The following is a 14842-nucleotide window of genomic DNA, read 5'->3' as shown; positions in this document are numbered from 1 at the left end:
TTTTTTTTTATCCTAGATCCCATTTTTCATTGTTTATGCAATTTACCAAAGTGTTAACATTGGAAATTGTAGGCCATATTAATATGGAGCCACAGCTTGACTGATTGCTAGATCAAATTGGAACATGATAAATTAGTTGGTTTATTTAAAAAAAACAAAAGCAAATTAATGGAATACTGTTAAAGAGATTACCACATATTAATTTGAGCCAGGCAAAGACAGTGCTTTAATTTTGAAAAGCAAAACTATAGGTTACAATAAAGATGGTTTTCTTTTCCCATTTAAAATTCTGTGCTGTTTATAAGATGCTTGATGCAAAAAAGGACCATTTAAACCCAATGTTGATTTTATTTATGTATTTATTTATTTGTTTGTTTGTTTGTTTATTGGGGGAGAGGCAAAGGGAGAGGGAAAAAGAGAAAATATTAAGCAGGCTCCACACCCATCTCATAGTCAAATGCGGGGCTCAATTTCAGGACTCTGAGATCATGACCCAAGCCAAAATTAGGAGTTGGACACTCAACAGACTGAGCCACCCAGGCGCCCCTGCACCCCAATGTTGGTTTTCAAATGCCATTTTCTTCTCACCAAAACTGCCCTACCGTTTTTTACTTAAAATAAATCCATGTGTTTTAGTCAAATGAATTAACAAAATTTATTTTAAATAATTTTGACTGCAGTATTTCTACAATATATTCAAAATTTTTACATTCATATTGGAAACCATAGAAGATAAACTATAAATCCATATTTCCATTCTCTATTTAAATAATTGGTATCATCATTTTGATATCTGAATGATGATGTTAGACTCAGATTATACAATTATAATTCATCTATATTTGACAGACCTGTTTAACACTTAGAAATTGCCAATCCTGTTCTTTAATATTCAACTAAAAGAGTTTTCATTTGACCTAATCAAATGAACATAATCATATTAACTAAAAGAGAGATTTTTCATTTGACATAATCATTAGAAGACTTCCTTCTAGCAAGATTATAGACTGATGGTAGTGATAAAGACCTTATTTTTCTGTGTTTTTTTCTGGGGAAAGGTTAATTAATCTTAACCAAAGATTGGGGGTGTGAATATTATTAGTACTTATTGATATTCAGAGATCCTCTTCTTGGTGCAAGTATATAGTTTATATACAGTTTATATACAGTAGTTTATATAAAGTAGATTTCCTTTATGATTTTTTTTTAAGTGGAGACAAGAATGATGCCAATAACCTAAGCTGTCCTCACTGTAGTATGTTTTTCATTACAGGAAATAGTTAAATCTTCGGTAGTTTAGCTTCATCTATACCATATTTATTTCTCTGAATAATGGGGACATTATAATTTTTGATTAATTGCAATCAAATTTACTACTTTGAGCACAGATTTGCCCTATACTATTGCTGTATTTTTCTTTCCGATTTCAAAATAATACTTTTATATTTTAAACACTGCTGCAACACATAATAAATTATTGTATATTTCTCCATCAAAGAGATTTATGCATGGAAAGGCTTCCAAGTGAAAGACACACTTTTAAAATGTGTGGTAAACATATGAATTATTTCTATTTTCACACTTCTTAGAAAAATTTGAAAATAAATGGTTATATAAAAATCTGGGGCACCTGGGTGTCTTAGTCAGTTAAGCGGTTGCCTTCAGTTCAGATCATGATCTCAGGGTTCTGGGATTGAGCCCTGCATCTGATTCCCTGATCAGCAGGGAGTCTGCTTCTCCCTCTCCCTGCTTGTTCTCTCTCTCTCTCTCTCTCTCTCTCTCATATAAATAAATAAAATCTTTTTAAACAAATCACCCTATATCAAGCTGCTGAATAATCAATTGTTCTCAGGGTTTTTTTTAGCTCATTCAATTCCCATTGGAAAAGGGTATTTTAAAGGAAAGGCTTACCACCACCCCTTAACCATGCTCTAACAATTTAAAAAATCTTTGAAAGTGTATTACTACTATTTCTGAATTATATGTTTAGAATAGTTTTTAATGCTTTCATAGTCATCTTTAAGGAATTAAAAGCCATTTAAGAGATTAGCCCATATGCTGCATACATGGTGTATTCTTAGGAATTTATGGTAACAGCAATGACAATGATTACTTTGAAAATGAAGACTAAATGAAGTTTGTAGTAGTGTGTGCATGTGCATGTGTGTGCACATGCATACATTTGTCTTTATTTGGGTCTAGTTCATGAAAAAATAATCAGCAGTCATTTGTTTGAAATATCTGCATCTACTTTGAGGGGCAATTTCCAGCCAATCTCAGAGAGGTGAAATCAAGAAATAATCTAATTAATAACCAAATATAAATTATTCTTTTAAGGTGTTAAACACAATTTACTGTTATTTTCTGACAGGGTTTGATATGTCACATGTGAAAGTTGTGGTAATCTGGTGTTATATAATCTGATGACTGCATAAGTCTTACTGAATATTTGAGGCTCATTATTATGGCACATACCTTAATTGGCTTTCAGTTAGAAACATTGAAATATGAAGATATATATAGAATTATAGTTCTGTTTAGTTACTTTTTGGTCTTTCCTGTGCTAGTTAGAATATGTATTTTAAAGTTTAGTAAGCTTAAGTTATAAAAAAATGAGATGTCTACTCCTTTAAACAAAATTGATAAGCTAAAACTAAATATAAATTACTTGAGAAATATATATTATACTTTTTTTTTCTAGTGATGTCTGTGACAGATTCGATCTCTCCTAAGTGCCCTGAGGCAGGCCCCCTTATAGAGACATATGATCACTGGATCTTGCTATCTAGATCTGAATACTTGTCAAGATCAGAACATCACAGAAGCATTAAGAAAAAGCTTTTTCAATGTGAACATTTCAACATGTACAGATAATCTATGTGAAAATCATTGTTCTTCTATGGATAACCTCTTTGCACAGAGTGATAGCTTTATCCTTTTTCACATCATTATGTTTGCTGGAGGAATATCCTGCTGTGCTACATCATAATAACATGTAATCTTCTTGCTTGGTTTAGCTGAGATTTAGGGAGACTCTGTTCATAGACGCTGTTCTTTAAAGGCTGATCTATAATTTTGTAGAATCACACTAGCAGAAGAGCAAGAGGCTTTATAAGAGAGATACAACCATTAAAACTTTTAAATGAAGATTAGTTTCAAGTTTTATAATCCAGTACCAAACCATCTGGCAAATCTCATGTCAGGTTTTGTTAAATTTCTGAGTTTCCTAAGTGTTAATTCATCCCTTTCTATAGCATTCCTCCTTCTTTAAACACACATGCATACACTTGACTTGTTGATGATTAAGATAGAGGTCTAATTAAGTGCCCGATATTGTTGATATTTCCACCTGGTGATTTATTACCCTTGAAGACAATTTAAAAATAGTCATTGCTTTTGGCAGAAGCCTTGGAATCTTTATGGATAAATGCATACGTTTTGCCAAATTAATCCCCTATTGCCAATCCTGTTCTTTAATATTCAACTAAAAGAGTTTTCATTTGACCTAATCAAATGAACATAATCATATTAACTAAAAGAGAGATTTCTCATTTGACATAATCATTAGAAGGCAGAGGCAGAAAGGCAGATAGGCAGAGTATAAATCCCCTATTTTTGTCATCTTATGTCTTACTACATCCAGAAGAAGGGACGGGATATTCTTATGATGTTAAACCATTTCAGAGAGACTCAGACCAATCTGGAAAATTTTAGACAAGCCTATGGGATAACTCAACTCTGTTTTCCTAAGACCTCATCATTTTAGTTTTAATGATGGCAGTTATCCTAGAAAAAAAATATGTAGTCTCAAAATAAATTTTAGCTTAGATTAACCTAGTGTTAAATAATTTCTGCACCATTCCATCTACCACTATCAAATTTGTGCTTTGCTTTTAGAAGTCCATGTCTCTTGACACCAATTTGAAAGCAAAAACACAAGCAAAAAACATACAAACAATAAAGGAGAATTGTCTATAAGACATAAAGTGTTCCAGATTCGCAATGTCCTGTCTGTGCCAGAATGCTGATAAACATAGGTTTGCATGTCCCTTTAATTCTAACAAATGTGACCCAATTATCCTGTGAACAGGAAATGTTAAGTAAATTGTGTATTTTCTGGCATGATCTTATCTCCAAAAAAACATGGTTTACATTCAGTTTGTTAGTTTATATGGGAACACTTTACTCTGTATAATTTAGGAAATGTTAAATTTGTCATATTTCTTCAAGCATGTAATCTGTATAATACTTTTAGAAAATTCTTTTAAGAATATTTGAAAATTATAAATGAATACTGAATATCAAATTCTATGTTTAAATTTATTTGATCCAACCCTTCTCCTTCTTGCCTTCATCCAAAAAAACCCACTTATTTGTAAGCAAATTTAGATGCATTCTATAACATTTAATTGGTCAATTCATTTTAAAACTTCCAATAGTTACTTGGCTTTAAATCTATTTCATTTATCTTTATGCATTCATAAAAATTATTAATATTGGTTCTCAAATTTTGATGATATCAGTAATTCTCCACTTTTATAAACCAACAGTTTTTGGTTTATATATATATATGCCAACTAAATTCACAAATAATTTATTTTTATGTAACTAAAGGAGTTTATGTATAATTGAAAGAGGTTTCTCTTAATTAGAGGTTATGTAAGAATTGTAAAAGTAAAGAATAATTAATGTCTGCCTTCCATATTCCCTCCACCCTCAACCATCATATTATTGTGCTATTTATTGCAACAGTTGGTAATTTTTATTTTTCAGATATACAAACGCTTTTTGTAAGTAATTGGAATTTATAGTTTCAAAAATATGGAGGTGGGGGGGACCATGTAGTGGATGGCTCTGAATGGCTTCCACTTCATGTTATTAAGGAAGATACATCCATAGTATTTCAAGTGAAGAGAATAATTATAAAGTGTCAGGCACTTTACCATAATAACTCAGTATGATACAATGGTTCTAAGAGGCTTTTATTTTATATTCATTTCACAGATGGTGAAACTGAGAGTCATCTTTAACTTGGCAGAGTTCATAAAACAAGTAATATGTAGAGACAGGTGCAGATTCCAAGGCCCTGCCTTTCTGCTGTGCACCACATTGCTGAGTAGATTTTAATCTCTTTTAAACCTATCTTTCCTCCTTAGTATTATCACACCTGCTTGACAGAAGGACCTTAAGAAACATTAAGGAGAGTAAGAATCAACTAAGGGTTTTTCCTATTTCAGGAAATCTCTGGAGTGTATTCATTGTAATTGAAATATGTGCCTTGTAATTTATTATAAAAATTAAAGGGTTTTTTCCCCAAGACTTTTAATGTGCAATCCTTTAACTAAGTATATAGTGGTCAAAAATAAGCATCAAATTATACTTCATATTTGTGAACTTTTCCATAGTTTTGATGGATATTATTTCCATAGTAAGAATTTTGATTTCTTACAAGGAAGTAATTGAGAATGACGTTATTTTTATAAAAGTACTCATTAGAAGGACTACCAACATACTTATATGTCTTTAGGCACATGTAATTTTGGTAAGTATCAAATAGGACTCTCCAAAAAATGTTTCACATGGGGGCGCCTGGGTGGCACAGCGGTTAAGCGTCTGCCTTCAGCTCAGGGCGTGATCCTGGCGTTGTGGGATCGAGCCCCACATCAGGCTCCTCTGCTATGAGCCTGCTTCTTCCTCTCCCACTCCCCCTGCTTGTGTTCCCTCTCTCACTGGCTGTCTCTATCTCTGTCAAATAAATAAATAAAATCTAAAAAAAAAATGTTTCATATGATGCTTTGAAAAGATCTTTTTTCCCCCTAACATGTCAATATGTCAACTATATGGCAATAAAATAAAAATAATCTGTCAATTAAACTCACTTGTAGTCTTTGGCAGCTGCAATTAAGTGATGACTGTGACAATTTAGAATGTCACATTCCTGCAATATCTGACATTCCTGGGGTGTGAATGATTACTGTGAAAATGGAAGCATACTTAATATTTCTAGTAGAAAACATGTTACATTTGAGAAAGAAATGTAATTGCTGAATACAATGAATTTCTTCTAGATTCACTTTTTGCCGTATTTTGAGACAATAATGTAATATTGAGACTGTGGTCAGAAGTATCATGATCTTATTCTATGATTTTCTCACCATTAGGTTTGAGTGACAATAAAAGTTCCAAGTGAGAGAATAAAGGATATAACTCACATTTATCCTTAAAATGATCACTGAATCAGTCTGAGTTAACCTCATCCAGTAGTTTCAGCATTAGTCAAGTTAAGCAATGCAGTTAACACATTGTCATTAAGCTCAGATTCTGTGTGTGATACAGTCAGGAAAATATTTGAGAACAGTTAGAAGGTCCTGCCAATTTAGAAGTTTCAATGACATTATGTTGCTTTTTTTTTCCCAAGGCAGTTATATTTTGGGAAGTAAATTTTACTTTTTTCTTACATCATCTGTAACAGTTTCTTATTATTTTCCTAAAAGGCTAAATATTTTGGAAGTTGAAAATATGTTCCCATTTATCACAAAAGATATATCACTGTACATATTTTGAGCTATAATTCATATTTCTGTGAATGGAAATTTGGCTGAAAATTTCCTTACTTCTTGCCTCAAACAAAAAAATTGAAGGAGATTTCATAGAATTTGGGGCATTTACTTTGAATTAATGCTCCTTATGAGCCAGTCTCTTCTCACATTCATAAATAAAATCATTCAAACAGAATATAGACAATTTTTAAGCCATGAAATTACTGGATTCTGAAAGGTGAAATAATATAAATGAACACCTTTTTTCATATATGTCTATTTCTTTAGGCCAACAAGTCATCACTGGTGAAATAATGTATTATTGATTAAAGGATTGAATACATTTTAAACTACATCAAATTCCCTTCCAATGTCTAAACTATCAACTAGCAATATTTGACTCAGGAATAATAGGATTCGATATCTATCCATGCTTATCTTAGAAGTATTATTTTTATTTTATTATAAGCAAAAATGCCAGTGACACTTCTCAAAACTCTTTAAGATTAGTGGTAAGATGTATTTCTCACTTTTCACTATTTGAGCACTGTCTTAATATGAACTGGGTTAAAACGAGACATAAATCTGTAAAGAGTAATTATAAAGCACCTTACCCTTTTCTTGACAGCTTGACATCTGATTCCAAAAGAAGAAAAAAAAGGGAAAATACAGTTTGGTTCAGTATGTGGTGCATGTAAGGAAACAGAAATGCAGATGTGCATTTTATTTCTGAGGTATCATCAATGAACTATATTTCATTTTTTTTAAGAAGTCAAGCATATCAAAAAGAGTAAAATCTTGCCACTTGCAGCAACGTGGATGGAACTAGAGGGTATTATACTAAATGAAATGTCAGTCAAAGAAAGACAAATACCATATGATTTCAAGCATATATGGAACTTAAGAAGCAAAAACAGATGAACATAGGGGAAGGGAGGGAAAAAAATAAAATAAGATGAGAACAGAGAAGGAGGCAAACCATAAGAGACTCTTGACTAAAGGAAACAAACAGGGGTTTTGGAGGGGAGGTGGTTGGGGGGATGGACTAAATGGGTGATGAGCACTAAGGAGGGCACTTGAAGTAATGAGCACTGGGTATTATATGCAACAGATGAATAAGTACACTCTACCTCTGAAACTAATAATACAGCATATGTTAACTAAATTGAATTTAAATTTAAAAATTAAAAAAAAAGTCAAGCATAAATGTATTTGAGCACTAATATTTCCTAGAATTGCCATTTCTTCTATTTGCATTGTAGTTAATCCTCAGCAGTTCTTTATACTACAGCTATTTTATTAGATGATTTCCTCATTATTAGTTTTATAACTCTGGGATTTGGTGGAGGGGGAGGAGTAATGGGAAAACATTGTCAGGGATGGGAGTATTATTATTATTTATTTATTTATTTTTTAAAGATTTTATTTATTTATGTGACAGAGTGACAGAGAGACAGCCAGCGAGAGAGGGAACACAGCAGGGGGAGTGGGAGAGGAAGAAGCAGGCTCATAGTGGAGGAGCCCGATGTGGGACTCGATCCTGGTATGCTGGGATCACGCCCTGAGCCGAAGGCAGACGCTTTAACGACTGCGCTACTCAGGCACCCCGGAATGGGAGTATTATTTTACTCTTAAGTTGTCATTTTTGTGCAAAACAAAATTCAATGAACTTTCCTAATATTTGAATATTGAAATGTATTATACAGTAAAGATGTTTAGTTGCCAAATTTAAATGGACCAGATATATCCACATAGCTATAAACATTTTGGATGTTCCTGAAAAAGTTAAAAATAGGGCTACCCTATGATCCAGCAATTGCACCACTGGGTATTTACCCCAAAGGTACAGACATAGTGAAGAGAAGGGCCATATGCACCCCAATGTTCATAGCAGCTTTGTCCACAATAGCTAAATCATGGAAGGAGCCGAGATGCCCTTCAACAGATGACTGGATTAAGAATATGTGGTCCATATATACAATGGAATATTACTCAGCCATCAGAGAGAACGATTACCCAACATTTGCTGCAACATGGATGGGACTGGAGGAGAGTATGCTAAGTGAAATAAGTCAAGCAGAGAAAGACAATTATCATATGGTTTCGCTCATTTATGGAACATAAGAAATAGCAGGGAGATTGGTAGGAGAAGGAAGGGAAGAATGAAGGGGTGTAAACAGAAGGGGGAATGAACCACGAGAGACTATGGACTCTGGGAAACAAACTGAGGGCTTCAGAGGGGAAGGGGGTGAGGGATTGGGATAGTCCGGTGATGGGTATTAAGGAGGGCACATATTGCATGGTGCACTGGGTATTATATGCAAATAATGAATCATGGAACACTACATCAAAAACTAAGGATGTACTGTATGGTGACTAACATAACATAATAAAAAATTTTTTTTAAAGAATGAAAAGAAAAAATAAAATAAAATAAAAAGATCTGTGAACACAAAAAATAAAAAAATTAAAAAAATAAAATACCATCTTTACTTAATTCAGTGCGCATTTGAATATGGCATTATACATTTGAGGGCAGATCAGACAGACATAACACTGCTCACAACTGACAGAAAATGTTTAAACCAGATGTTTAAAATGTGCATGGGAAATGCAACTCTAAGAGACTCAGTTTAAAAATTTAAATCTGAGATTTTAGCACAAATCTTCTTAGAAGGTCCTGTAGCACCCAATACTTGGCTCAAACACATTTGAGTGTTTCTACTTTGCTTACCGTATGGCTATAAAATCACCAGCGAACTTTGCAAGTCCATCAAGAGTATGTGATTAATTCACTTTCTTACACATTTGTCCCACAATGCAGCTATATCTCTATGACATTCCAGTCATACTAACTACATCCTGGGGTTTCCTGCCTTGGGACATATTGCTTTTTATGCAACCAACAACAAAACTCTTCTTCACTCTCTGCATCTAACATCTACTAGAATTATTTTATAGACTTGTCCATTAATCACAGTTATTAGTCTGTCTTTCCTTTTCCCCTAGATCGGGGGTCAGCAAACTTTTTCTGTAAAGGGCCAGAATAGATATTTGTATTACATGAGAAAACAAATTTCCACAAAATTTCAATTGATGATATTTGAATGTCAATTATGTATAATTTGTTATGTAATATAGACCTCCTAATGAGATAAATGGGCTTGTGTATCTGGAAATGTGTTTCCATATAGATAGTTACTGCCAAATACTGATATCAATCCATAAGCATGTATTTTTATTTCAACATATCTATTTCTTAGAAGGCATGTAGAGTATTCTATTAGATTCTTTTCTTCATACTTTCCATTTAGCATGCCATTACATTGAAAATTAATAATTTTTTAAGATTTTATTTATTTATTTGTCAGAGAGAGAGAGAGCACAAGCAGGAGGAGTGGCAGGCAGAGGGAGAAGCAGACTCCCTGCTGAGCAAGGAGCCTGATACAGGACTCGATGCAGGGACCTTGGGATCATGACCTGAACTGAAGGCAGACACTTAACTGACTGAGCCACCCAGGCATCCCAAAGATTAATAATTTCTAATTGAAGGTTAAGTAAAAGCTCCTCAATTTCATATTTGTTCTACAATGCTGGTGTATATAACATAACTTGACATTACTTGTTCAAACAATTTCAGTTGTCATCAAAATGACTTTACTGCAGTATAAGTCTTGCATATAAGCACTGTATTATCTTATTGTTTTAGCTAGACTTATTAAAAGACATCAAGTTTGCAGCAAAAAATATTTTTCAAAGTAATTCAGTGTTTTATAATAGTGGTCACAGGTGCTTCTCATTTGGCAAAATTTCAGTGTTGGCTTTGAGCTCAAAACAAAAACAAAAACAAAAAAACAAAAAACTCAGTAAAACTTTGCCACTGCCAAACCATCCAACAGCTTGTGTGGTAGGGTAAGTCAGGATACTCAAATTGTGTTTTTAACAAAATTTCACAGAATAAAAATGGTTCCATTAACAACAGTAAATGAAACTTACATTGACCCTACACATGATAGACAAACATTTTCTATGAAGTACCTCCTGATGTGTAATACAATAAATACCTATAGGCTTTGGATGCCTTATATTTTCCCAAGCCTTATAAATTTGCACAAATAAACTTTTTTCTGTGCCACATATATCTTACTCACCATTAGTTATAACACTTCTTAGCAGATCCTGCTTCAAGTTTTACTGAATTATTGTTTTCTCAGTTTCATTGGAAGTATTTTTGCCTGTTCTGTTCCACAAAGACTATTCATTGATAGAGGTTAATTCTTCAGTCACTTCAAACTTGGCATTGCTTCCCCAAGTAAATAACAACCAAACATTGTTGGTAACACGTTAACTCCTTAAGAAGATAAGAAAGACCGCTTAAATTACCTACCTTTACTTTTTAAAATTCAGTACTGATGTTGTTTTTAATGTTCTCAACTTTTTGAGTAACTGTACTTCTTGAAAAGCTAACAGTCTTAAGTTTACTTTCTCCAGATAAATCGATTTGGCTGTTGTAAACAAACACAACTTAATTAGCTCACCATTAGTGTTTTTCTCTGCTTGGCTAACAAATGAGACTTCCAGAAACTTACTTTGGTCACAGTTTAATTTTCCTTTTTTCTTTTTTCTTTTTTTTTTAATTTTGTGAAGAAATTTTGCTGTGATGAGATGCTCCATTTTAATCTTTAATTCTTTTGACTGTTGCTTTCCTGTGAGTTGGAATATTGTGATGAGTGATCAGTCTGATAATATTAGTGTGTATTGTATTCTTTTTGTCATAACCATAGTGTCATTGTGTAACAAAACTGATCTGCCATTTAATTTGATAACAAAATAATTCTTGCTCAACTGGGCCTTAAAAGTATATGTTCCAAGTCTGATTGTCTCTTCTTTTCTTGATTTGACATGATGGTCATGCACAAGTAATATAAATAAATAAATAGTCACATTAAGGTGATATGTGTGGGATGCTTGAAACTGTGGGGGAGGAAAAATAATTTTCCCTCTACCCTTGTAGGTTCTCAGCTGAGACCTCCTGTAGTAAAAGACAGATTAACAGGAGAAAAACAAACAGAATTTTAATAACATGTACGCTTCCTGTATACATGGAGGATACCCAGAAAAACTGAGTAACTTTCTGAAGTGGCCCAAGACATTACCCTAAATCCATCTTCAGCTAAAGACAAAATATATTGGGGTGTGGGTGAAACAGTTAAGGAAGGTTACCAGGAAGAGCACAGTAAACAAGTAAATAATCTGTTATGCAGGTTTAATTTTGTTGCCTTCTCCATTGATGAGTTGCTAAAAATTTGGTCACCCTTCTCTTGCAGGTACAGAGAAGGAAACATCTTTACAAAAGGATATTTCCCTTATAAATATAGTGTTTCTTATGAAAGGGTAACTACTCAGTTTTCAGAGCTTTTTTATGTCTGCTTTTTCTTAAAAATGATCAGCCTGAAATAATCTTTATGTCAAAGAGACACATTTTGGGGTGACAAAATCTGCTCTCCTTCAAAACACTGTTAAGTAATACTTGCATCACTGTAATTTGTAGCACCAAACAACAGTACGAAGTTCTGAAAGTATGACATAAAATCTCAGTTACACTATTCAACTCTGCTATTATAGCATGAAAGCTATCAACATTCATTGAGTTTTCTCATCTTCTTGAAAAATCTTTCTCTTTCATAGATCAAATCATTACTTTTTACCAAATCCTTTACCCCATATACTAAAACCAAATATACAGAAAATGTGTATAGTATGCATTCATTATTTTAAAAACAGAGAACATACTCTCTCTATGTCCTGAAGAATATTCAATGGATAAAAACATTATCTTTTCAAGACCTTGATAATTATTCTGGGTTGGTAGGTTAGTATCTGTGTTCAGAAATTTCTTGTCACTTATTAAATATATCTTTATGTTAGGCAGCAAATTTGTGATGTGCTGGCAAACAGGATAGGTTTTAATTTCAGACCATGGTGAATTCATAAATACAAGCTGTTGAAAACATTGAGTTATAACAGCACTGGAGTGAAAATCTCTCCAGCTAAAATTTCATCTATTTAAATATTTTAAATTGTCCTCTATATTTCCATTCACATGTTTAATGAGTTTAAAAGTAACAGTGAAATTTAAGCTCCATGAGAAAGTTTTTTTTTTTCTCTTTCTATTCCTAGTGCCTAGAGTTTTGCCTGTCATATTACAACTCCTCAATGACTACGATGTGAACAGAGATTTACCCAGGCACTATTTTACTTACCCATATTTCATGCATGTGTGCAATGCACTACATTTTTCACTTTTAACAAACCACTGAAAAAATAACTTGTATTTTTTTTTCTCCTTCTAAAGCCAATGAAGGAGGTTATAGGATCTCACACCCCAATGAAAGAGTCAACAACTGTGGAGATCTGGATTCATCCCCAACCACAGGTATGAAAGGAAACACTTGATATTTTTCTATCCCCTTTAATTTGATTTTTATGAATGTATAAGAAATATTCCTAAGTTGTGTTTCTCAATGTGTGTTCCATGAAGTCTCTTTAGATGGTGCCAGACTCTAGTGTAAAAATATGACAGTAAATACATGTTTCTTCCTAATGTTGTTTGCTAATAATAGTGGAGTTAATTTATCTGTTGAATAAGGTACAAACATTCCTCAAAAAGTATCTTCTAAATGATTGCCTATACCATTGATTTTTAAGTCTACTTCTGAAATTATGGATTAAGAAATGACAACTGCTCTTTTATAGTATGATTTAATATAGAGAAATTTGTTTGTATGCCAATTAGGCAAATTTTAGTGAAACCTCACTTAAATCAGTTCAGGTGGAAGCCAGTTTGATTTTTTTAAATTAAGTTATAAGGTACTTTAAAAAAAAAAAAAAAAAGAAAAAACACTTCTACTCATTTCAATCATAACAACTCAAAATTTGACTAACAAATCCAATCCCACTTTTTTGTTAAATAGAGACCCTTAAGGGGGCTTCAAAAATGGAGTGAGCAGACCAATATCTAAATATTTTTACACTATTTGTTATTTTGTCACTGGTTAACTTATTGTTTTTAATAAAGTAAAGGTTCTGAATCTGACCCTTGGGGTGCCAAATTAATAACCAAAAATTGAACACTTCCCAGTTATTTTCATATGCCTTTCATTTTTTACAAACATATAAATTTAGAAAATGTAGAAAAATAATGCTTAAGTACAATGTTAAAAACAAACAAACAATGTAATTGTTGCAGAATCATTGAGCATTACAGTCAAGAAAGAATTCTTGAGACTTTTTACAATGCAACTTAGTAAGCTTATTCAAGTAGCACAGGGACAGGACCCACAGGCAGAAAGAGCTGAACTTTTGCTGTATGAAGCTAGTGGCTATATGCATAATGCTTGAGTGGGAGGGGACATGCAGGGAGTATTAGATCATAAATGTCTTCTTCAAATATCTACTCATAAAACTACTTTTCCAAAATTTCTCTGGTGTTTATCATTCAGTCCAATATTAACTATTAATGAGATATATGGACCGTCATAAGACCCTTTAAGAAGGTATCACCCTGCACTTACTTAATCCTTACCAAAACTATGTAGGTCAGCCTTCTGGGCTAAAGTGAACATTTTTCTGCTTCTATCCCCATCGTAATGAAAAGAAAATAACATTTGTTTATTATTTATTATTTCATGTGTGCTTCTGAAATTATGAAATTCATGTGTTCTGTAAAAAATAACATTCTACAATATTTTGCCAAGTTAATTTATGTTCTTGGGAAAGAGTTACAGAGTTAATATATTCGCTGTGGGAAAAAATTGATTGATCAAATAAAGGAACATTAAAAGCTGGGTACTGTCCAAATTACTGCAAGTTTTAAATTACTCAAGTCTGACTTAGTGAACTTTTATCAAATTTCAAACTGATTTTCAAGCCTTGCATTTCTGTTTCAGTCTCAAGAAAATTGATAAGGATGTGGAGTATAGGTAATATGATCTATATTTATACCCTCAATGAAGAATCTATTGCAGTCTTTTAAATTTTGAAGGCATTTGCTATATATAATTGTTCTGCATTATTAGAAAGTGTTTTCAGGAAGTTAAAAAAAAGAATCTATTGCAATTTTCAGAAAAACAGTTTTGAGGAAAAGTACACAATTTTTAAAAATGTACTTTAAGTTCCAAAAATCTGATCAACCAGCATGATATAGGGTGTGACACAGATAACCAGAAGTCAGAGGGAATTAGACATTACTATGTAACACTCTTTATCTATGAATAAGAAGATGCTCTCTCAAAAAAAAAAAA

General features: G+C 32.8%; 1 protein-coding gene across 1 annotated transcript in view; it reads left to right on the top strand.

Annotated features, from left to right (window-relative positions):
- The window catches only part of PCDH11X (protocadherin 11 X-linked), a 652803-nt gene that overhangs the window by 249703 nt on the left and 388258 nt on the right, over nucleotides 1-14842 (top strand). The window contains 1 exon segment of the mRNA XM_008700634.2: nucleotides 12895-12975. Within this exon segment, the coding sequence (XP_008698856.1) occupies nucleotides 12895-12975 (81 nt within the window).

The sequence above is a fragment of the Ursus maritimus genome, assembly GCF_017311325.1.
Source record: "Ursus maritimus isolate PB19 chromosome X unlocalized genomic scaffold, ASM1731132v1 scaffold_X1, whole genome shotgun sequence".
Taxonomy (NCBI): Eukaryota; Metazoa; Chordata; class Mammalia; order Carnivora; family Ursidae; genus Ursus; species Ursus maritimus.
Note: the sequence above shows the minus strand (reverse complement) of the source record. Positions and strands in the feature narration are given on the sequence as shown.